Genomic DNA, 23,639 nt, shown 5'->3' with positions numbered 1-23,639 from the left:
CTAAAACATTTCATATTTTCATAAATAAGTCACCAACCGCAAATCATATTATCCATGACACAGATGAGATATTTATAGCATTGTGCAATGTCGTTACAAATGTTACGTGATCAAGTTCTTCAGAAAATAGAAACTATAGCTATTTATTATCAAAATCGTGACCCATAACAAAAGGAAAAATCTACGTTTAAAGATTTTTGAACTTAAAAAAGAACTTCAACTAGGACACATACATTATTGTATATAATAGAATAACTGACTGGAGGACATGGCGTTAAGGCCATTTAAAAATTTCGAAATCTGCAACCTTAATACCGCCTGTATTGACGTAGTCATAACAAACAAATGACGAAAATATAGCCCCCTGAACCATACGAATATAGTCCATCATGGCGAGTTGTATAAATTTACTCTTAATACTTTTATTAAATGAAGGTAAGCCTAATTCAGTATCCATTTATCAATCAATTAGTTCTTGTAAGCCATGTGCTTTAAGGATTTTGTAAGAGAATGTTGGATGAAAATCAATAAAGGACTGTTTTGCGTTTATTTTTGGCTTGTTCCCATTTCGCTTTAGCCGTCAAATTTTGTACATAAAATTATTCCCACCTCGCCTTAGTAAGATAAGGAGTGAACTAAGGCGAAATGGGAGCTAGCGTAAATTTTTTTCTGTTTTATAGCAATTAAACCTTAAAACACATGTATATGCAGATATAAATATATATTGTTTGTTGGTGTTGGTGTTTGTGTTTGTATTATTTCTTTTTATTTGTAAAATGATTAAGTGGAATTAGTTGGGTTTTAATATTTTTTTATGAATGGTCTTTTTATTTTTTTCCGATTTTTATCACCTCTTTCATTATGAGTATGATGTGACTGAGCACTTTGATAATAACTTTACTCAAAGAAGCACATCCCAATTTTATAAGCATACAAGAACGAAGAGCCATTTTAAAATGATCATTAACATCCAACATGATACAGCAAAATGGTAAGGAAAGCATGCTTTCATTCGAAAAAAATAAAAAGCATAGATTTAGGGTAAGCTCAGCAGCGCAATTGTGCAGGTGCATAGATATAATCAGTGAAGATTCAAGATGTGTGTGAAGCTGCATCTCTAAAATAGATGCAGTGTTGTGTGTCTATTTTGGATGGTTGTCTTTTCACATTACGATATTTTTCGTTGCCGGAAATTCGGGGGTCTGTTCCGATTTTCGGATAGAATTGAGATTGAGCCTATTAGCTGCCGGTATCAGACGTAAGTTTTTGGTTGTTTACATGTTTGTGCAAAAACATTACAGAAGCTTAAATTTGTCGTATAGCTCTTCATTTGTGAGTTTGTATCCTATATAAATGTTCCCCATCGATAGGAGGATACGAAAGCAGCTAGCAAAAAAAGATCCGGCCGTGACACTAGCATATATTTACCTCAATGGTGATGTTTAAGAACAAATTGCGACAAGTTACAAAAGATATGAGTATAAGTAAGTTAACTTTTAACTAGTACATTTCAATATCAATAATTTATGCTCCCAAATAAATGATTATAATCAATTCACTGATATTGAAATTGCAAATCAATAAAATACAAAGATTACATGTTTCCAATGAGTACTTTGATGATTACTTCATTACGACAAACGTGATGACTTTTCATTCAGAATTGCCAACTTTCCTTTTATCTCTGGCAACATCCCTTTAGCACTTGCATATGGAGTGTTCATATCACAATTCATACGTTATGCCAGAGCTTGCCGAAACAACGCAGACCTTTTGCATTGCGCTAGACTTACAACAATTAAGTGAACAGGGTTATACAGAAGTTTTATGGTCGTTATCATGAACTCGTGGATCGTTACGGTGTATCTATCGCGATCTGGACCACGAAAACTTATTTGTTCAACGTGTCATAGTTTTCCTTTCCCCTTTCGACTACCCCAGACTTGGCTCTTTATGAACAACTCGGCGGATGTTTCTAGAAGAAACTGAGGACATTTACCCTACCGGTGCATCTGGTCCATGCTCCCAGTTTTTAGTGGAGTCCGAGTTGCTTATTTACTTCTGTTAATTTGTATGTAGTATTTTAGTTACTTACGTTTTTTGTTGTGATATCTGGTATTTGTCCCTGGATTACATTCTTTTGATTACCATTAGAACCTTGGTTCCCTTGATTACCCTTTCAAATACATGTACACTAATAAACTTCCTATGCATAGTATGTGTCTATGTAAATTGTATTGACTTTGTTCTCTGTACCATAGTATTATGGTGTTTGAGTAAAATAATGGTACATCATAACATGTTCCGAAATTCTGCTTTCCTCAAATTGCATGAATGATATAGTTTGATGCACAGCACAAACCAAATAAAAATGATATGATAATTTCAGTGGTTCCAGCTTTGGCGTCTTATTGCTACTACAGCAATTACTACTCCTACTACTACTGTTACTACAGTTCCGCATACCTGTAAGTACAAATGGTTCCACATACCTGTAACGGAAACAGTTCAACATACCTGTAAGTACAAATGGTTCCACATACCTGTAACGAAAACAGTTCTACATACCTGTAAATGCAAACGGTTCCACATACCTGTAACGGAAACAGTTCAACATACCTGTAAGTACAAACGGTTCCACATACCTGTAACGGAAACAGTTCAACATACCTGTAAGTACAAACGGTTCCACATACCTGTAACGGAAACAGTTCAACATACCTGTAAGTACAAACGGTTCCACATACCTGTAACGGAAACAGTTCAACATACCTGTAAATGAAAACGGTTCCACATACCTGTAACGGAAACAGTTCAACATACCTGTAAATGAAAACGGTTCCACATACCTGTAACGGAAACAGTTCCACAAACCTGTAAGTACAAACGGTTCCACATACCTTTAATTACAAACGGTTCCACATACCATAAACGGAAACAGTTCCACATACCTGTAAGTACAAACGGTTCCACAATCCTGTAACGGAAACAGTTCCACATACCTGTAAGTGCAAACGGTTCCACATACCTGTAACGGAAACAGTTCCACATACCTGTAAGTACAAACGGTTCCACATACCTGTAACGGAAACAGTTCCACATACCTGTAAGTACAAACGGTTCCACATACCTGTAACGGAGACAGTTCCACATACCTGTAAGTACAAATGGTTCCACATACCTTTAACGGAAACAGTTCCACATACCTGTAAGTACAAACGTTTCCACATACATGTAAGTACAAACGGTTTCACATACCTGTAAATGCAAACGGTTCCGCATACCTGTAACGGAAACAGTTCCACATCGTAAGTACAAACGGTTCCACATACCTGTAAGTACAAACGGTTCAACATACCTGTATGTACAAACGGTTCCACATACCTGTAACGGAAACAGTTCCACATGCCTGTAAGTACAAATGGGTCTACATATCTGTAAGTAAAAACAGTTTCACATGCCTGTAAGCACAAACGGTTCTACATGCTTGTAACGGAAACAGTTCCATATACCTGAAAGTGCAAACGGTTTCACATACCTGTAAGTACAAACGGTCCCACATACCTGTAAGTGCAAACGGTTCCACAATCCTGTGAGTACAAACAGTTCCGCATACCAGAAAGTACTAAAAGGTCCACATGCCTGTAAGTACAAACGGGGGTTTATATTCTACGATATACAGTGCGTTGATTGATATAAACAGTACATTGATTGGATGGGTAAAGTAACAACAAAATACAAGAAAAAATAATAAAAAACCATATGATTTGGTAACTTCAGTTTCATTGTAGTGCTTTTTACTCGATTACTTTGTGAAAAAGTCGGTTCTCTTGGTGGAGAAGACTACTCCATAATGATCAGTGAGTTGATCATTATGGTGTGATAACGTGTCGTTCGTAAAATATTTAGTCTTGGAGCAATATAATCTAATGATTCATTTGTAAGAGGTTATCGCGGTTATAGTATAGGCTAGTTATAATGTCTTCTTTCTTCTACGATGTAAATGTGGAGATTTGATTGCTAGTCGAATGCTTTCGTCGATAGCCAACAGAGCGTTTCTCGATAACTATAATACTTGCCTTGTTTTCTCAATAGTCGGCATGGTGAGACATACTCAATTTGATACACATAAGGTGAATCCGTTGATAATGTTGCTTTTTCGGGAAACCGGAGTTAAGAATTTCATCTAAGATTTGTTTTTTTTTTCGAAAACGATAAAGTGTCGGTATAAACTGATATTCAAACTACATATTCTGCAACAATTTCCGAAACAAGTGTTTGATTTTTTCAACCTTTCTCCATCTTGTTTTTTTGTTTTGTTTTATGCATTACCTACCTTGTGATGATAGTTCTCTGTTTTCTACCTAGTAACAAGAAATACTTTATCTTTCAGTGAAAGCTCTTCGATAGCCGGTATAGTGGTAGGATGCTGTATTGTGATATTTATAATTGTAGTCGTCGTTATAGTTATATGTAAACAGAAACATCAACCTGGCAGAGTAGTAAATCCGACCAGGACAACAGTAACGACAGTTCAGGCTCAACCACCACGTAAGTCTGTTTTTTTCCGTTGTCTGTCCGTACGAGACCGGCAAGCGTAGTCAACGTAATTAATCAAACTAAACCACCATCCTCCACCGTTATCACCATTTGTTTAACGCAAAACATTTTAAATATAATAATTATAAGATTCAATATTTTATTATATTCTCATTTCATGTAAAACATGACAAATATACAATTATAACAACATTTAAAATTACAAAATTACAATATATGATTAACATAGCATATTAAAATTCCATTAGCATTCCGTGTACACTGTCTTGATTAAATTTACACTTGACTTCGGAGGGCTTTATTTAAGTAAAACCCACGGGTGTAAAAAAATATACAATACTTACTAACCAATAGATCAATCATTTCTATATTACATTCAACCGTCTCATATCCATTTGCCCAAGTTAAAAAGATAAAATTCACCAATTTTTATTCTTCCTCTGTAAATTTCAGCTCAACAGCAATATCCACCACCACAAGGCATGAATTATCCACCTCCCCCCGGCGGAAGCATGGCATATCCTCCTCCTCCTCCTCAATATGGAGGATTCAATCAACCAAACCAATATGGAGCTCCACCTAAGTACTAAACATCTTATGGTATCACATCGTGTTTTTCATTATAATATTACTAACTAGTATAACAAATTTGTGTGCTTCATATTGTACAGAAGACAATCACCATTGCTCATGCAGGACTGGCCTAGGACAGAGCTAGCTGTCTTAGCTACGCAATATATACTCGGAAAAGACATGTAACAGGGAACAGAAAAAATATTTGTTTATTTCCTGTAGCACGAATGATGGTATAACTATCAATCTATGAACTTTTTCAACCCTGCGATTTCTTACACGTACAAGAGTGGACTAGGAGAGTACTTTCTGCTTTAATTACTATCAGTTCTACTCAGTGTATTCACAGAAAAGACATGTAACAGAGAACAGAAAGAAATGAAAATTTATTGGTTTTTGGGTATTTTTACGTGATACATATTTAACTACAAATATGGTTTTTTGCTTTAATTCAATACAAAAAAATAATACCAGAGTCGAATATGTATACAAATTAACAAAATATTATACTAGTACCTAAATTTGGCTGAGGTCACATCCGGATGAACAAGTTTATTTTTTTCATATATTTTTTTTTGCGAGAGTTTTCTTCGTTTTTTTGCGCAGACGTCCTACCTATTTGCGCAAACGTCATCAGCCGGTGTTAAAAAAATACTCAGTTTACATCTACTGAACCTAGACACTGAAAGGTTATATTCAATAAAAAAATTATTTTGACTTCTTTAGTTTCAAACAATTTTTATCAACAGAAAGATACAAACGCAAAATGGTCGGGCTATTTAAAGTCATATTTATTCTAGCTTTCGAACTTTGAGGTGTAACCACTTCGGATAACTCGAATATTTCAATTAATAAGTCGGAAAACTGGTTGCTTTATTACAAACCGTGATCGAAGTGTGTTTATACAACATTTAGCGTGGCCTTTGAAATTTTTTAACGACACTCTTTATGGCTTGATTTGCGTATTTAATTAATCTAAAATTGCGCGTGTAGTGAAAAGAAACGACTTAAATTATTTACACGTCCGAATTTACATTAACAGTGATATCTGATAGTTTGATAAAAATAATCAAAGCGCCGATGGCGTTGAATCTCGGAAGTCATGAGATATTTACAGGTATTCTAAAAACTCAACAATCCGCTGATGGCAATTTGTTCTTTCTGTATTTCAAAAAAAAAAAAAAAAGATTAATTATTTACAACAGGATCAGTGCTGTCACCACTACTAGAACTACACATCCACACAATACCAATAATTCAAAATTTCAATTTATATTTCGATTTCTTTCCTTTTTTTGTTTCGTTTCGTTTCATTTCGTTTTATTTTGTTTCTCAATGTATTGTAATGGAAGTGACTTTAATCTGTTTACATGAACACGTTTTTGCTATTATCACGTGATTATCATATGATTTCGTTATGGATATAAATAGTAGTGAGCTGAGCCCGGTGTTTTACCGTTAATTGTTGAGTTTCTGTGTTTTACATATGCTTAATGTGCTTGAAAACGAGATTGAGTTAGTAACATACGAGTAAAAATCGTCGCAATGATAGGTCAATTCAGTAGGCATTTAGTATTTAAGCGAGTTTATCGCTTCTTCTATAGATAGCCATTCAGGTGTGTCACCGTCTCTACGCTGTAAGACTGTTACAGTCTGCACGTTCTTTGCTCTTAACTTATCTACGGTTATGCCATTTTCTCATAGGAATGGAACATTCCGAGAGAATACTTTGGTTTAGATTTATTCGGACCTTTCGGCTTCTTTATACGCTAATTTATCATGAAATTATTTATAGTTCTGGTTTTCTGTCGAGCTACAATTATGACGCAGTGAACAAACGTTTGGGTATTAGTCAGTCACTTCCAGTTGCATTGTCATACCGGTTAATTTTGAAGTTATTAAGCGTTATGCATTTATAAGGGATATGCACCATTGTTTTATAGCAAAGGCTCTGTACTTCGTCAAATAAACAATGTGTTTCTAATGGAGTTTCATTTAGACAGTGTTACAGTTACAGAGCCCAGTGCACGAACGTACCACACAACAGGGTGTCTTAATAAGGTTATTTAGTCTGAATATAAGTAGTTGATGTAGACACGTAAAATCTAGAAAAGCGAATACATTTGTGAATGTTCGAACGTTTTCCATCATTTATTAAAAGAATAACACACTACTTAAATGGTTAGATTGGTATTGCTGTTTTCTTAGATTTCAAAGTGTTAGCTGGCCATTTTCACTGAGAAACTTGCACAAAACAGAAGACTCTCGTTACAGTGTAATCTTGACAACTGTTCCTTTCATCCGTAGCAACATCCCTTCAGCACTTGCGTAATGAGTTTTCATATCACCACTCCTGCGTTATTCCAGAGCTTGTCGAAACTACACCGACTTTTTGTATCGTGCTTAATTTCTTAAAACTAGGCTTTTAGAAAAGGGTTATTATTCTACAAGATTTAAGTCACCACTACAACAGTTTTATGGCCTTCATCATGAAATAGTGGATCATTATGAACTACCCTGGACGTGACTTTTTATGAGCAACACCGCAGATGTTTCTAGAAATTCAGAGAATGCCCACCCATCCGGCGCATCTAGTCAATGCTCCAAATTAATATTGAAGTCCAGCTTTCTCACCTACTTTTGTCTATTTATGCGTTGTATTTAGATTATTTCAAGTTCTTTGTTGCGTGTGTCTATTTCATTTGTGTTGTTATCCCTCGATTATATTCTTTTTGATTACCGTTTGAAACATGGTACCCTTGGTTTCACACAGTGATGCCTCCACACGACAGATCTTTGAAATACCAACTGCACCTTTTAGTGGACAGTATCATGAATATTTCAATTATTTGCACTATGTGTTTTTTTTTTTTAAATTATTTCTTTGCATTGCTTACGGTTATGGGTGGCACATAGTATTACGGAACACACGGAGAACGGTAGATCGGTAGTTCATGACCGTCGTCTTTACAGGGATAAGTAATTCAAACAGTAAAGTTCAGATGAAAGTCGTAACAGATATTTTTACCAATGTTCGAACTTATAGCTATAAATAAGGAACTCAAGTACAGAACAAATATATTAATCTGATCTATGATAGTTTTCATATCAATCAATTACATGTATTTTACAAAACTTTCCTCCCTGCTAACTATAAGACAAGATCTTCTAATTAACAAATCTACGATGGAGATTTTTCTCTGTGCTGTCCTCTTTTGGTCGCCCTACCAAAAACCATGGTTGTGATTTATTGTCTCTGTACTGGATTCCTAAACTCCACAAAAATCCATACAAACAACGTTATATATCTGGATCTGCAAAACGTACCAGCAAACCTCTTTCAAAACTTCTATGCTTACCTCTGTCAAAGAGGGTCTCCAGTCCTACAACAACACTTGTTACTTCCGTAGTGGTATAAATTCAGTGTGGATCCAGAAAAAATCGAAAGATCTTTTAGAGACCCACAATTCAAGATTATTATCAGAACATAATAGCGTTAAAATCTATGATTTCTCTACACTGTATACTTCTATTCCCCACACTCAGTTAAAATACCGACTTAAAAAACATTGTATATCGTTGTTTCTCCAAAATAAAATAATTCCAAATCATCTTCTAATTATACAGATGTTTTCTAACTGCTGGAATTTTTTATCGACAACATATTTGTCCTGTATGGTGGACGCGTTTTTCAACAAACGGTCGTCATTCCAATGGGAACAAATTGTGCTCCTTTACTTGCTGACCTATTCCTTCACTCTCATGAGGCTGACTTTATAACCTATTTGATCAAAAAAGAAAGAATATCGTTTAGCCAGACCCTTTGATCTCTGTTTCCGCTATATAGATGACACGTCTACCCCAAAGAACTTGCGATAAAGGATACTACAGACACTGTGAAGTCAGCCTCATATCTTGACCTACACTTAGAGATCGATGGTAAAGGAAAACTATTGACCAAACTTTACGACAAACGTGATAACTTTTCATTTAGAATTGTCAACTTTCCTTTTATCTGTGACAACATTCCTTCAGCACCTCCGTATGATACGTTATGCCAGAGCTACGCAGTCTTTTTGAATCGCTCTAGACTTCTTACAATTAGGCTTCTGGAACATGGTTATGTTGCTTCAAGATTGAAGTCATCAGTACAGAAGTTTTATGGTCGTCATCATAAACTCATGGATCGTTACGGTGTATCCATCTGCACCATGCGACATCACTTTCAAGAGATTGGTACTGTCTAATACGGTTGAAGAGGTCAACCATATTTGTTATCATTTCCTTTTATATACATCTATATAGGTAGTTTTTTTGCAATTATAAACAACAAATTAAAAAAAATCTTCTGAAGGAAACCCTTATAGTACTTGCTGCTTAGTAAATGAAAAATTGATGCAAACATGATGACCAGAAATGTATTGTGATATGACAATCATAAAATAAATGTTCGATGGTTTCTTCAAAAAGAACACAGATTGCTTGGCTTTAACTTGATCCTGTAAAAGAAGGAATTTGTAGGAATAACACGATGTAGTAGTTTGTATATAAAACCTTCTCAGATAACTGTCAGAACAACATGCTTTTTTTTTACAATGAAGTATGTTTGCCAACTGTGTACAGTTTCTGATTCTAAAATTTCTTCCCACTTAAAAAATTTTCTATTGTCTAGACAAAATATGTTACTTATAAGATAACTGTATAAAAAGTTGGGTTGTTTTTTTAACTCGAAGAAGCTGTTTAAGAAATGTGTGTCAGTTACAGAAAAAAATAGCAAAAGAATTCTCATTGGAGTAATGTTTGACAAAAATCTTAATACTCGTAGGAATCTGTGATAGGATACTATAGTAGCTCAAAAAGTTATTAGTGAAAACTTTGTTTTTGAACTCTTGAAATGTGAAAAATATACTATTTTCAAAGTTTATTATACCCTTTAAAACTTGAAGACCGTGGTGCTTCCAACTGTCATATAACATAAAATCTAGCACAGGTACAAAATATCTAGAGAAAGAATTTCTCTTGAACATGTCTTAAAAACTGGCTTCACTTTGTACATTGACAACAATACATCTCTCCAAAAAGGATTGTGAATAGAAGATGACAACTCTTTCAACTTTTCCTTTTGTAGAGGAACACTCTTTCACCCCAAACATTCTTAAATCAGAGAGTACGAGCGACTGCCATGTCCATCCTGTATCTTGTAGTACCCTACGTACCCAACCAATTTTTAAATAATAAGCAAATTACCCCAAATGAACCATGTTCAATCCTCCATCCTTGAAATCTCCAATAAGGGTATTACGCTTAATTCTCTCTGATTTCCCGTTCCAAATAAAGTGAAAAAATAAAGAATTAATCTCATTTATACTATTTTGAGACAAATTGGGTAAGGCTGTCAACTAAATATACAATCTTTGGAAGCGCAAGAGTTTTAATAACTGTAACCTTACCAAGGTGTGTAAGCTTTCTATGTTCCCATGACTTCAATATACCAGACATTTCCTTAACCTTCTTAGAAACATCAATATGAAGCATGTGATCTAAATTTAATTCTAATCCCAGAACTTTAAAACTTGAGACTGACCATTGAAGGCTTTTATCAGAACATAATACTTGATCAGAATTTTTTTTACTACCAACCCATATGGCTTTGGTTTTAGATACATTCAGCTTTAAGCCAGAAGCCATATAAAACAACTCCAATACATTTAAAGACTCTGATAAAGATTTCTCCATTCCATCTAACATTAGGAATGTATCATCTGCATATTGACTTAATAAGATTTCTTTCCCTTGTACAATAACACCAGGAGTATTTGGATCTTAATATTTCGATATTTAAGTTTCATAGCTAATAGTTCAACACCTATAATAGATGTAAACAGATAAGGTGCCAATGGGTCCCCCTGTTTACAACCACGTTGAAGATTGATAGATTGTTTGGGTTTAACGACCAAGCAGCAATATTTCAGCTATATTCAATCGATGAACATGAAATGGATGATGAAAGGAAAAAGGGATGGGACACAAGGATAATAGGGTCGACAAATTTTGATTGCCACTAGAAAAAGATAGGATGGGTAAGGTCGGTCAATTTAGCCTCCTGTGGCGGAGCGCAAAGGTTCCTACTCCTATCGAATACCACAGCAGGGTTCTTTAACTTGCAAGGAACGTGGCATCTTCCCCAACACAGTGCACTACAATGGTTTGCGGTCAGGTTTTCCGTATCCTGACAACCCCAGCATGTAACACGCCAGGGGTACCCCATTCCACCACCTGGGGCACACATCCCAGTTGCTCTGTGGGCAGAGCGCCTAGCCCCCGGCTATGTTTCTGAGCACTATTTAGTAGCCTTTTGCGACAAGCTTAGCGCTGCTGCACGGGCCCGTTGAAGATTGAAGAAACTTGACATATTACCATTATTTCATTTATTACACAGCTTTTTGGCATCTACATAGAAAGTCTTGAACCACTTGCAAATCGATGGACCAAAATTAGAACTTTTTAATGATACAACTAGAAATTCCAATTCAATGGAATTAAAAGCTTTTTCAAAATCAATAAGTAACAGTAATCCTGGCATATCACGATATTCTAAATAGTGCATCAGATCATATAAAAGTCTAGTATTTTCTCCTATAAATCTATCTTTAATAAAACCCTTCTGTGTATCACTTATGATATTGGGTAATATGGTTTTAACCGATTTGCAATTGCCGCAGAGGCTATCTTCATGTCTGTATTTAACAAGCTAACAGGGCGCCATTTTTAAATATATCTCCTGTCCTTACCATCTTTAGGAATACAAGTGATACTGGAAAGCAGAAAATTTTCCTGTTTCATAACCAACAGCCTTAGATAATATTAAGGAGTCAAATATTCTTATGCAGAAACGTATTACACAATTTCTGCGAATGCTGAATTGCGGAAATATGATGCATCATACATGAATAGAACAGGTTTTGTTTTATAATAAATAGACCATTTAAATAATAAAAATGTCTACTTCATTAAATAGTGCTTATTTTTATTATGTGATCTGTTTTTTGATACTTTTGAAAAAAAATGTGCAATTTCTTTCTTTTTTTCAATACCTTTTAAAGAGAGCATCAACTTACAATGACATTCAATAGAATGAATCAATTCAGTCATTTCATATTTTAAATCAGAATTAATTTGTAAAATATTGTAATTATTGAAAACTTTTTATTGATGTACAATAATTGTAAAGTCTTCTTTGTACTGAGTTAGCTTATGATGAATAGATAAGAAACTTTTACGAGCTCTTTGTATTCCTAGAGTTATTTGTTATCTTAATATACATTAACACATAACAATTTACAACACCTGTTCAAAACCATGTAACATATTAATACTTGTCTCAGTTTAGAGAGTAAAGATTTTATTCACCAAAAGTCTTCAGTTTATGTTTATTTTGAATATTTCACAGCATTACCTTTAATTAGAATGGAACTTGCTAATTAACTGAATTAGTCATCGAACAAGTATATGGAGTCCAAAAGTACTGAAGGACACAAGCTGTTTGAATACCCCTTTTAGTCTAGGTCTCAGGAATGCTCCTTATCGAGATTTTGTTAGTAACTGTATTAGAGGTGATAGAACCATACAGCCTTTGGGTAATTGGATAGAACTAAGAGTATGTCCTACTACTGGATGGGCTGCTGTGTTGATGCTCTATTTGGTCTGATTGTATGGTCATATAACTAACATTAATGGTAATTAAACAGAAAAATGACAAATTTACATGCTTTGACAAGATTCAACAGTGGTTCAGCTACAAAAGCCTACAATGCACTTATATGACTTGAGAGAACTCTATTATAAAAGCTTTTTAGACATACAAGTAAAAATATTTGGTTCAATCATATGATAAGCAGAAGCAGAATGCTATGTATACTCGGCGTCACATAAATAAGATACTGTTAAAATTTGAATAGAAATATTTTCTACGACTTTATTGACACCTACCGTCGTTTAAATTGTCGTAAATGACTTGCTCATTCGTTTAGCCAAACGGCTTCTCCCTAAACATTGAATCGTTAAATTCCAGTCAGATTTTAATTCTCGGTGCCAATATTTACATTGTAAAAAGTCGGCCATGTTTACAGTGATCGGGTTGCTAGGAGATGTTGTTTACGTTTAAATGGTTTGTCCAAAAAACCGAAGAACCCAGAGTGCATTTCGGCGTTATTTCGGATATCTCGGATTTATTTTACGCGAACAACGTACAATAACGAGAAGTTGATCAAGCAGACGATTGTCACCGGAGTTCGACGAGAACTTACGAACTTCGTTTGTAAACAAATCGTCCCGTAGAAGCCAACATGGCGGATATTAGTATGGGATTTTTCCGTAAGGATTTGTTACGCATGATGTAAGCTAATAAGCGACTCGTTGGGACTAACACGTAATGCATATATGCGAACTATCTTCAGATTAAATAAAAGTGAGACAACTCTAGCGGTAAGTCCCGATGGTTTAAAAAGTAGAGTTTCAATTTGAGAATGTGTTGTATGTGACGTCGGGTATAGTGAAATTGGTGAAGCAGAAAAAAATCATGGGAGATTGAATTAACACGTATACTTTATAATATGAATCATCAAATTTGTGTGTCTGAAAATTGAAAAAAAGTTATGGGTAATCTTCTTCCCATTCATCATGTCTAGGTGGCATGACTACTCCGTTTATAAACTATCTTAAAGAAAGCTTTGTGTCTAACAGATAAAAACTTCAACAAGAAATCTTTGAGCGATGGCTCACTAGTGACACTCCCGCTTCATACCACGATATAAGGAAAATAAACAAAGTCCTTGATAAACCGGCAGTTGATTTTTTTCTCGAAAATGGATCCCACCATATAACATACCTATAGGAAGAATGTTTTGAAATTTTAAGCCGCTGTGATGAGTAGTTGTTGGGAATATAAACGCGCAAAAATATAGATTTAAAAGAAAAAAAAAAACAACAAAATCCTCGTTAAACGGGAAGTGTTGTCGATTTTTTTCCAAAAATATATCCTACCATATAACATGCATGCAAGAAAAAGGTGTTAAAATTTCAAGCCTCTGTGATAAGTAGTTGCTGAGAAAAGTGCGACAAAAATTTTAACTTGCAAAATAAGATAGAAAAATAAACAAAGTTTTCGGTAAATATGAAGTTGTTGTCGAATTTTCCGAAAATAGATCATACCATATGGCACATCTACAGGATGAATGTGTGTTAAAATTTCATGTCGCTGTGATGATTAGTTGCTGAGAAAAGTGCGACGAAAATTTCAACTTTCAAAATATAAGGTAACAAAATTGAACTAAGTCCTCGGTAAACATAAAGTTGTTGTCAATTTTTTTCGAAAAAAAATATTACCAAGTGGCATACCTACAGGAAGAGTGTGTTAAGATTTCAAGCAAAAAGACTGACGGAAAAAAGTGTTACGGAAACACGGAAACACGGACTAGACTAATTTTAATATTAAACAATTCATTTTTTTTATAATTTGAAACGTGAACAGAGCAAATTATGAAGGCATTCATTGACAAAATTAAAAATTTAAAATTACAAAATGAATCTCAATGTGCCATTTGCCATAAGCTATAGAAAAAGGAATGGATAATGAAAATAAATCTCATTTGTATACAGCAATTTAGAAAATATAAGTGGATTTAATGATACAATAACAAGTCAAATATCTGTAATTGCTGCCACCCTATCAGTTAAAAATTGCGCCTTAACTTTGTGATGGCCTGATTTAAATGCGTCACTGAAGCACCTCCACAGGTTTCGTGATGTTTCGGTATCTTACGTTTCCACTTCCGCAGTAATAGTACCAATAGGTTCTAGGTCGAACTAGTTTATAATAATCGCAGATCTGATTGAAAATTGTATACCCAAAAGAAGAAGAAACCAAAATTTAGTAAAGACACACAATACTGTGCGATTAATTAAAATACAGTTAAAGTACTTAGCTATATCTTCCCAAACATGTACCTAAATACCTCTTGAAATTGACACATTTGGTAGTTACCATTCATGATCATTGCAACCGTTTGTTTGTCTCAGTTTGTTTTTATTGTTTAGCGGGTCACGAATTTTACATGAATGTGCTAATGAGAACAAACGGATTGAGAAAGAATTGCATAACAATTTCACTTGTGTTAACTACCAATTTTTAGACTTGTTAATTCGTGATTCAAGTAATGGGATATAGGATGTAACTTGTTGAAAGATTGATTGATTGGTTGTTGGGGTTTAACGACCGAGCAGCCCCGTGCAGGTCCGGGTGTTAAAAGAATAGGCCTGCAGCAGCGCTAAGCTTGTCGTAAAAGGCGACTAAATAGTGCTCAGAAACCTAGCCGGGGGCTAGACGCTCTGCCCACAGAGCAACTGGGATGTGTGCCCCAGGTGGTGGAATGGGGTACCCCTGGCGTGTTACATGCTGGGGTTGTCAGGCTATAATACGGAAAACCTGACCGCAAACCATAGTGGTGCACCGTGTTGGGAAAAATGCCACGTTCCTCGCACGTTAAAGAACCCTGCTGTGGTATTCGATAGGAGTAGGAACCTTTGCGCTCCGCCACAGGAGGCTAAATTGCCCGACCTTACCCATCCCCCTTTTTCCAGTGGCAATCAAAATTTGTCGACCCTATTATCCTTGTGACCCATCCTCTTTTTTCATTTCATGTTCATTTTATCATCCATTTCATGTTCATTGTCTGAATATAGCTGAAATATTGCTGCTCGGACGTTAAACCCCAACAAACAAACAAACATTAACGACCGAGCAGCAATATTTCAGCTAAATTCAGGTGATGAACATGAAATGGTGATGATGAAATGAAAAAGGGATGGAACACAAGGAAAATAGGGTCGACAAATTTTGATTGCCACAAGATAAAAGGGAGGGATGGGTAGGATCGGACAATTTAACCTCCTATGGCGGAGCGCAAAGGTTCCTACTCCTACCGAATACCACAGCAGGGTTCTTTAACGTGCGAGGGACGTGGCATCTTTTCCAACATGGTGCAAAACTATGGTTAGCGGTCAGGTTTTCCGTATTATAGCTTGACAACCTGGGGCACACATCCCAGTTGCTCTGTGGGCAGAGCGCCTAGTCCCCGGCTATGTTTTTGAGCACTATTTAGTCGCCTTTTACGACAATCTTAGCGCTGCTATAGGCCTATTCTTTCAACATCCGGACCTGCAGACATGTGGAACCTCAGTACGTACAGATATGTGGAACCTTAGTAACAATACTTACAAACATGTGGAACCATGGTAACAGTACTTACAGATATGTGGAACCTTAGTAACAGTACTTACAGATATGTGGAGCCTTGGTAACAGTACTTACAGACATATTGAACCTTGGTAACAGTACTTACAGACATGAATGTGGAACCTTAGTAACAGTACTTACAGACATGTGGAACCTTGGTAACAGTACTTACAGATATGTGGAATGTTGGTAACAGTACTTACAGGTATATGGAACCTTAGTAACAGTACTTACAGATATATGGATCCTTGGTAACAGTACTTACAGATATGTGGAACCTTGGTAACAGTACTTACTGATATGTGGAACCTTGGTAACAGTACTTACAGATATGTGGAACCTTGGTAACAGTACTTACTGATATGTGGAACCTTGGTAACAGTACTTATACAGTAGTAATTGTTGTTGTCGTCGAACAATAGCTGGCCGACACTGGAACGACTAAAAGTTTGATAAGGATCGTTCAAAGAAATTACTATACGCATTATTCCAAGGGGAAATTACATTAAGTTCTCGATCAATTTAAACTTGTAACAAACATATTTTATAATAGTATTAAATATAGTAGCAGTGATATAACATATATATATTTTATGATAGTGAACAGAAGTTTAGGTTTTCAGTTTTTTTTTATATCTAATAAGATTCTACTTGACTAGTTTTTTTTTTTCAATAAAATTCTTGTGAAACTTTATCTCTGACTTTTTTATAATCATGTTGGCACTAATTTCGATATGAAACAAGAACATTGAATCAATGAAGAAATAACAATCGCATATATGCCATGTGTATGGCACTTTGTATAAATCTGCTTCCAACAAGTTGCCCCGTGCAATTGGAGTCATTATTAATTATTTAAGGAAGAAGTAAAATCTCCATAGGAGGAGAAATAATAAAAAAGGCCTGAAACACCAACGAATCTTCACAGGAACTTCAGTAATAATGACTCCGATTGGTTGCTTCTCCGGGTGCGAAGCACCAATGAAAATGACACGAGTAAATTGTAGTTGTAAGATGTCACAAATGATTCATTATGACCAAAATGATAACTGTAGATTCTGTTTAGAGTCTTTAGCGAAAAAAAAGTGACGGTATGTGTATGTAGCCATTTTGAAAGTTATATCGAAGTGTTTCTACTACGAGTGATTTGATTGGATTTTGGATCTGGGTTAAATTTAGGTAACTCACTAGATGGCGCTCGATGATACCCGCCAAATATGAATAAGTGATGTCAGGGTTTTGAGGGAGCGAGGGTGGACTCAAAACTCTGTCTTGGGAGGATGCATAGTGGTATTGAAAACAAATTTAACTTTTGATCTCAGAACTATGTCAGGAGTTTTACTTAGGACGGTACACTGGTAACTTAATATGAGTATTAAAGTCCTGGTCGGCAACCAGTCATTCGGACTAAACATCATCTTTAACAAAAACAAAATATTCATAGCTCACATCTTAAAGTTTTATAAAACTATGAAGGAAAACAATCCTCGTTGTGTAAAACCGACATAGGCATAGTTTTTTTCCTCAAAAATGCAAATATTCAACTTGTCATCATAATACCTACATCATATTATACTTCATAGTAATTCATAGTAAACGATCATCACCCTAAATATAAATAAAATTTAATGTCTATTCACATTTTGAACAAAATTCCAAATTATTTCAAACCCGAAACTCCGACCTAGTAATGAAGCGTCATTTTGATGAAATTTAATCTCTTCTAACATTGTATGTTGTAGACATGCCCGCTGGGACTTTTTACAGGGAGCAATGTGCCGATAATATCATAAATGTGTTGATTAGTTGTTACATTTCACGATACCGATAGGATATTTGTAAGTAGTTAAGTGATTTCTACTGGTCAAATCTATTGTAATGGATAACTAATGACAAATTCATGTCCGCACAAATATAGTTATTTAAGAGCAATTAATCAGATAGTTCTCTTAACATTGAAATTATTAGATTCGTTCGATACAGAAGTTAAAGTTGAAAGACATCTTTTCAACTGAAATTAAGCAGTTTTTGCTGTTTTTGCACGACATCTACAGCGTTGCTTGCTGAGGGCCATGTCCGACAAAACAAGGAAAATTAGTTTAAAATACTAAGACACTTACAGTGCCTTACAATCGGGATTCATTTCAACACTGTATAGTCATCTGGTTGAATGCTAGAAAAAAAAATGAAAAAAAAATTACAGATTGTCTTAATTATTCATGCATGCATTGTGTTCAAGATTCGTATTGTTTTTTAATTAAAATCATCAAACAAACAAAGAAAAAAAAAACAGGATGAAAATACTGAAGATAACCAATGATATCCGATGAAAAATTGAAAATACACAGAAGGTGTAATCTGAAGTATTCCCTTACTATTGATTGAATTTATACAAAATATATAATCTGACCTACTAACCATTTCTAAGTATTAGTAAAACTAATATTAGAAAACAGTAACAGTAACATGAGTATAAGACATTCCTCGTTAAAGTTAAAAAAAATAATAAATAAATAAATAAATAAAACTATAACATATTCCCTTTTTCTTCTCTTTCAATATTTACATTGAGGACTTTATATTCGTGATATTTAATTTTGTCCACTTTCGACAAATGTGGTGCTTGATTTAGGTCACAACAGTCAGGAAAGATTTAGCAATAAGCATTGCATCATGATCTAAAAGAAGCAAAAAAGGGTAAAAGTATATTTCGCATAGTGCCTAATGAAAATTATTTTGCTTTAAAGTACTTTCAGAATTTGTAATGTTTCAATGAAATTTTATTGCTAATGTAAACATTAAGCATGGTTTTATGCAGACAAGGCAGAAAAAAACATAAAATGTTGTATGCATGATAAGAAATGTTAATAAAGTACGATGAAGACATTCGCAGCGAAACACATAGCAACTTTTCAGCAACCAAAATTGATCTATTTTATATTAGCAATATTTTCTTTCTATATTCGTTAAAAAGAATATATTGCATTTAATTTTATTTTAAATCTTTCATATAAATATGTAAAAATTGGTCATTTCTTTAAACGATGTTTGTATAAAGTGAAGGATATGTTTTTCACCAAACCAGCTTCATTACAACGATAGCATATTATTATACATAATAAGCATTCTGTACATACAAGTATGTTGCTTTGTACAGTCGTTGACTTTTATCTCTAACCTTGTTGAACTGGAGTAGCCCAAAGCGTATACCATTTTTGCTAAATGAATTTCTTCATTGAATTAGTAACAATGGAGCTTTAGCTCTGTGGTCATTTAAATAGACACCTTCACTTAAACTGCTACAGGAGAACTTTTCCTTCACATTGAAAAACCTGTAAATGATAAATGGAGGTTCGTTCAGTGAGTGACCAATGGAGTGTGATAGAAAAGTAAATCAATCGTTAGAAGGAACTGAATAAAATTGAAATGGGTTTCTTTTGGGTTATCTCTCAAAGTTATTTGTGTAGACCCCGCGCAATTACCAGCTATTGATTCAACACGACAAAGTCCATAGATGTAGTCGTGTTTTTTTTCAATTTTTCACACGATTTTTGACAACTCGTACGTTATGCCAGAGAGTGCCAAAACTACACAGACTTTTTGTATCGCGCTAGAACTCTAACAAATAGGCATTTGGAACAAGGTTATGTTGCTACAAGATTGAAGTCATCACTACAGAAGTTTTATGGTCGTCATCATGAACTCGTTGATCGTTATGGTGTATCCATCTGCACCATGAAAACTGCACTTTTATGGTTGTGAGCAAAACACAACTGAACCATTCACATGAATTATTTCACACGAATGATTTCGTAATACTAGTACAAAAAGGGTCATAGTTTTCCTTTCCTCCTTTGTCTACCCCGGACTTGACTTTTTATGAGCAACTCGGCGGGTGTTTCTAGAAAAGCAGAGGACGCTTACCCTACCGGCGCACCTGGTCCCAGTTTTTAGTGGAGTCCGAGTTGTTCATTTGCTTTTGTTACTTTGTATGTATGATTTTAGTTACTTTATGTTCTTTGTTGTGTATTTCTGTTTTCCATGTCTGGTCTTTGTCCCTGGATTACACTCTTTTGAAGTTTAAAACCGACGGTTTGAACATTGTCTTAAAACAATAATAAAAAGAAAATCAAATGACGTCAATATCATATTTCACCAAACTTCACCTCGTAAATTCCTTGATATTCAACTAACTATGAAAGTTCTGAGCAGATAACCGTTAAATGTTCAGTATATAAACAACTTTCATAAAACTAGCATTTCGAAATAACATCGCTTGCGAATGTAAATCCAGTATACGACATCTCATTGTTACAACAAAGAGATTACATAAATATAACAAATAGAATAATAAAAATAGAACGGCAATCCCAGAACAATTAATGAAATGCTACCGGAAGTAATTGCTATTAGAACAGGATAGTTAATGTCTGGCGTGCAAATGAGTGAATTGAGAATTTTGTAGACTATATGTCCTTTGATTTTGTTTCGGAATATATATTTAAATTCAATTTTAAAAGAATTCGGACATGAAATTGAGTAAACTTGTGTTTTTCATATTGTTTATTGAATTGAACTTTTACATCTATTTGAAAAGTATGAGATTTATGAATAATAATAGAAAATATTGTTACAGGATGTATAAAAAAATTAGATATAGTCAATTTGTCCCCCTAAAATGCAGTAATATAATCCATTCATTTACCCGAGGCTTGTATTTCACATTTTCGGCTATATATTTTGATTTAAACTAGTAATGAGTACTTCTGTTTAATGGTTGAAGTGTTAGATCTTTTTCTGTATTTACCAAATGCTACTTATGAGAGGTTACTCGTTTAAGCGTATACCTATATTTCAATAAGTTTTCGATGTTTTGTTTAAAAATTTTAACGGATACAACAACTTTAGAACATAAACTCCATCTTTCTGCAATCTATATAAAGTGAACATCTGATATTTTATAGTAACCCAAAGAGAACATGTATGTACTTTTATAGTTGTGAGTGAGCAAAACACAACTGAACCATTCATATGAATTATTTCACACGAATGATATCGTAATAATAGTACATTACAAAAGTGAGGAAACTAGTGAAATTAAAGTTATGTTTAAAAATAAAAAAAAATGAGACAAGCAGGAATACAAAGAAACCAGAGACAAGAAGTATGTAAAAATTGATCACACAAACCAAAACTCTGTAGTATTACCAATTAAACTTAAAATATTCTACCACCTCTAACTAAGCTTCAATATGAACAAACACCATCGGTTAAGTCAATACACGTTGTATGAAAGATAGAAACTAAATAATTAGAAAAACATTCATTAAGTGTTTCAAAATTATTTTATAACAAAATATATAACGAATACAATAACAGCATTGAAAGATTTAACAGTTTATAAATATATGCAAATATACAGAATATAAGAAAATAACAAATTAATGATTCTTCCTTATGGAACTTTGTTTGATACTTTTGCTGCAATATTTACGTACCAAATAATAAACCGACGATAGATTACTCAAAAGAAATTTTCCAGTTTTTGAATTGTTCTTTTTAGCATAGTTATTGCTTTTTAAACAAGAAATGTCATTTTCAGCAGTTGGTATATTATCACTATCTGTCGACGGTGTCCTTGGCAACCACACCTTCTCATATACCCGTTTTATGTTGCTAGGTTTGTAATCATCAAAAACGGAGTCTCGAAAGTCTTTATTGGACGGAATTACTCTCTCTGTAGTTACGGTTGATTTGGTTTTAAAAAAGGACAGTTTCTTTGCCCTAGCTAACGCTTTTGCAGTTTCTGCATCCGAATGTCTCCGACTTAAACTTGTTGATCTGATACGGAAGGGCCCTTTCTGTTGTGCCCTTGTATTGCCAAATTGTTCTAAAAGCATATCAAATATATCTCTTATGTTTTTATTTTCAAGTGCTGACACTTCAAGAAAGCATCCACCGAGATTTTCGCCATATGCCCAGTTCATTGCTTCAAATGTTTCAATTTTACGCACATTTTCCATGTCAAGATTGTTTCCTACAATAACAACAGGAATATTTAGGATGTTTTTCCGCATCGATTTGATTTTGTCCCATAAAGATTTCATCTCCTCAAATGAATCTTTGTCGTGTATTGAATAAATTAGAACGAATCCATTTGCCTGCGACATATAAATCTGCTGCATTGCTGGAAACGAGATACTACCAGCTGTATCAATATAGTCAATGTTTTGCAGCTTTCCATTTATAGTATAAGGCTGCGAGAAAGTATCCTCCACTGTTTCGACATATTCTGTAGAAAAAATCCCATTTAAATATCGCTTCAGTATTGAAGTCTTTCCTGTCCCGCCCGAGCCAAGAAATGCAATTTGGAACCTCGGACACTGTTCCGACATGGCGTTCAATTAGTTTGCAAGTTTATTTATATTGAACCACTTGCCTCTTGCAAAAATTTTCCTGAAAATATGAATTGCAGCAACCAGCCTGTTTATTTATACAGTCATCAACCGAGCACGTCGCAGTAGATGACATATTATAGCAGGTGATAATACGACAGCCAATCGATTGAGCTATTGTAAAAGTAGACTCAGGTTCAAGTTATCAGAAATCAATTTAGAGGCATAACTTGATGTCAGTTTCTTAACAGAAATGATCTCACAAGAAGGAAAAGATCGCAAATTAGCCGAATTCTAAATTAAATATAATAAATTTCAATTATCAAACGACCATCGCTGACAAATATGATAATAATCAAACACAGAAGTTTTTAAGCTGTATATATTCATATTATCTGTGAATATTTAAATTTTTTGTTTCTATTGCTTATTTCATTTTGAGGATCTTATTTATCTTTGAACATGTCTTTGTCAATGGGTTCATCTCTTTGACACCCCCCGTTTTATACGGACTTTATAAGGACATATTGGTATTTGTTGTACAGGTAGTCAGTTTTCGATGGTTTATTTTTTAGTTCAATCAAAATTTTGAAATCTTGACAAATGTTATTATTATATATCTAAAAATAAAGACGAAAACAAATTTTTGCTTTTTTAATGACCTCTTATTTGAGACAAACTTTTTTTAAGAATAAACTTGTACGTACACAAGAGAAATTGATAACGTATACATTGATTGACTTATTCAACTATTTTCACAGTTAATATAATATAAATAATAATAATATAAATGTTAGGAATAGGAACAAAGTACACAC

General features: G+C 34.3%; 2 protein-coding genes across 3 annotated transcripts; one reads left to right on the top strand and one right to left on the bottom strand.

Annotated features, from left to right (window-relative positions):
- Positions 1 to 325: 325 nt before the first annotated feature.
- Positions 326 to 7,117, top strand: LOC148627160 (uncharacterized). 2 transcript variants are annotated; one of them, XM_088568808.1, is made up of 5 exons: positions 350 to 435; positions 1,371 to 1,484; positions 2,390 to 2,468; positions 4,394 to 4,551; positions 5,014 to 7,117. In XM_088568808.1, the coding sequence occupies exons 2-5, from the start codon at positions 1,433 to 1,435 to the stop codon at positions 5,148 to 5,150; spliced, it is 426 nt and encodes a 141-aa protein (XP_088424934.1). In that variant the 5' UTR covers positions 350 to 435; positions 1,371 to 1,432; the 3' UTR covers positions 5,151 to 7,117. The 2 variants fall into 2 exon arrangements, with proteins under 2 accessions (XP_088424942.1, XP_088424934.1); XM_088568816.1 differs by lacking the exon at positions 1,371 to 1,484 and having other exon boundaries at positions 326 to 435.
- A 14,698-nt stretch (positions 7,118 to 21,815) lies between these two features.
- On the bottom strand, positions 21,816 to 22,876 carry LOC148627159 (GTP-binding protein Di-Ras2-like). Its single transcript, XM_088564650.1, has one exon. The coding sequence runs from the start codon at positions 22,819 to 22,821 to the stop codon at positions 21,868 to 21,870; it is 954 nt and encodes a 317-aa protein (XP_088420776.1). The 5' UTR covers positions 22,822 to 22,876; the 3' UTR covers positions 21,816 to 21,867.
- Between the last annotated feature and the right edge of the window lie 763 nt (positions 22,877 to 23,639).

The sequence above is a fragment of the Perna viridis genome, chromosome 1 (genome assembly GCF_037379345.1).
Source record: "Perna viridis isolate PV_CMFRI_1.1 ecotype Kerala chromosome 1, ASM3737934v1, whole genome shotgun sequence".
Classification (NCBI taxonomy): Eukaryota; Metazoa; Mollusca; class Bivalvia; order Mytilida; family Mytilidae; genus Perna; species Perna viridis.
The sequence above is the reverse complement of the archived record's forward strand: the minus strand, read 5'-3'. Positions and strand labels throughout refer to the sequence as shown.

What these genes read in the sequence shown, in the direction of transcription:
- LOC148627160 (XM_088568808.1), top strand. Translation starts at nt 1,433, where the DNA reads ATGGTGATGTTTAAGAACAAATTGCGACAAGTTACAAAAGATATGAGT. An exon ending in TACTACAGTTCCGCATACCT is followed by an intron (nt 2,469 to 4,393) that starts GTAAGTACAAAT and finishes TTTATCTTTCAG; the next exon opens with TGAAAGCTCTTCGATAGCCG. An exon ending in AGTTCAGGCTCAACCACCAC is followed by an intron (nt 4,552 to 5,013) that starts GTAAGTCTGTTT and finishes TGTAAATTTCAG; the next exon opens with CTCAACAGCAATATCCACCA.
- LOC148627159 (XM_088564650.1), bottom strand. Translation starts at nt 22,821, where the DNA reads ATGTCGGAACAGTGTCCGAGGTTCCAAATTGCATTTCTTGGCTCGGGC.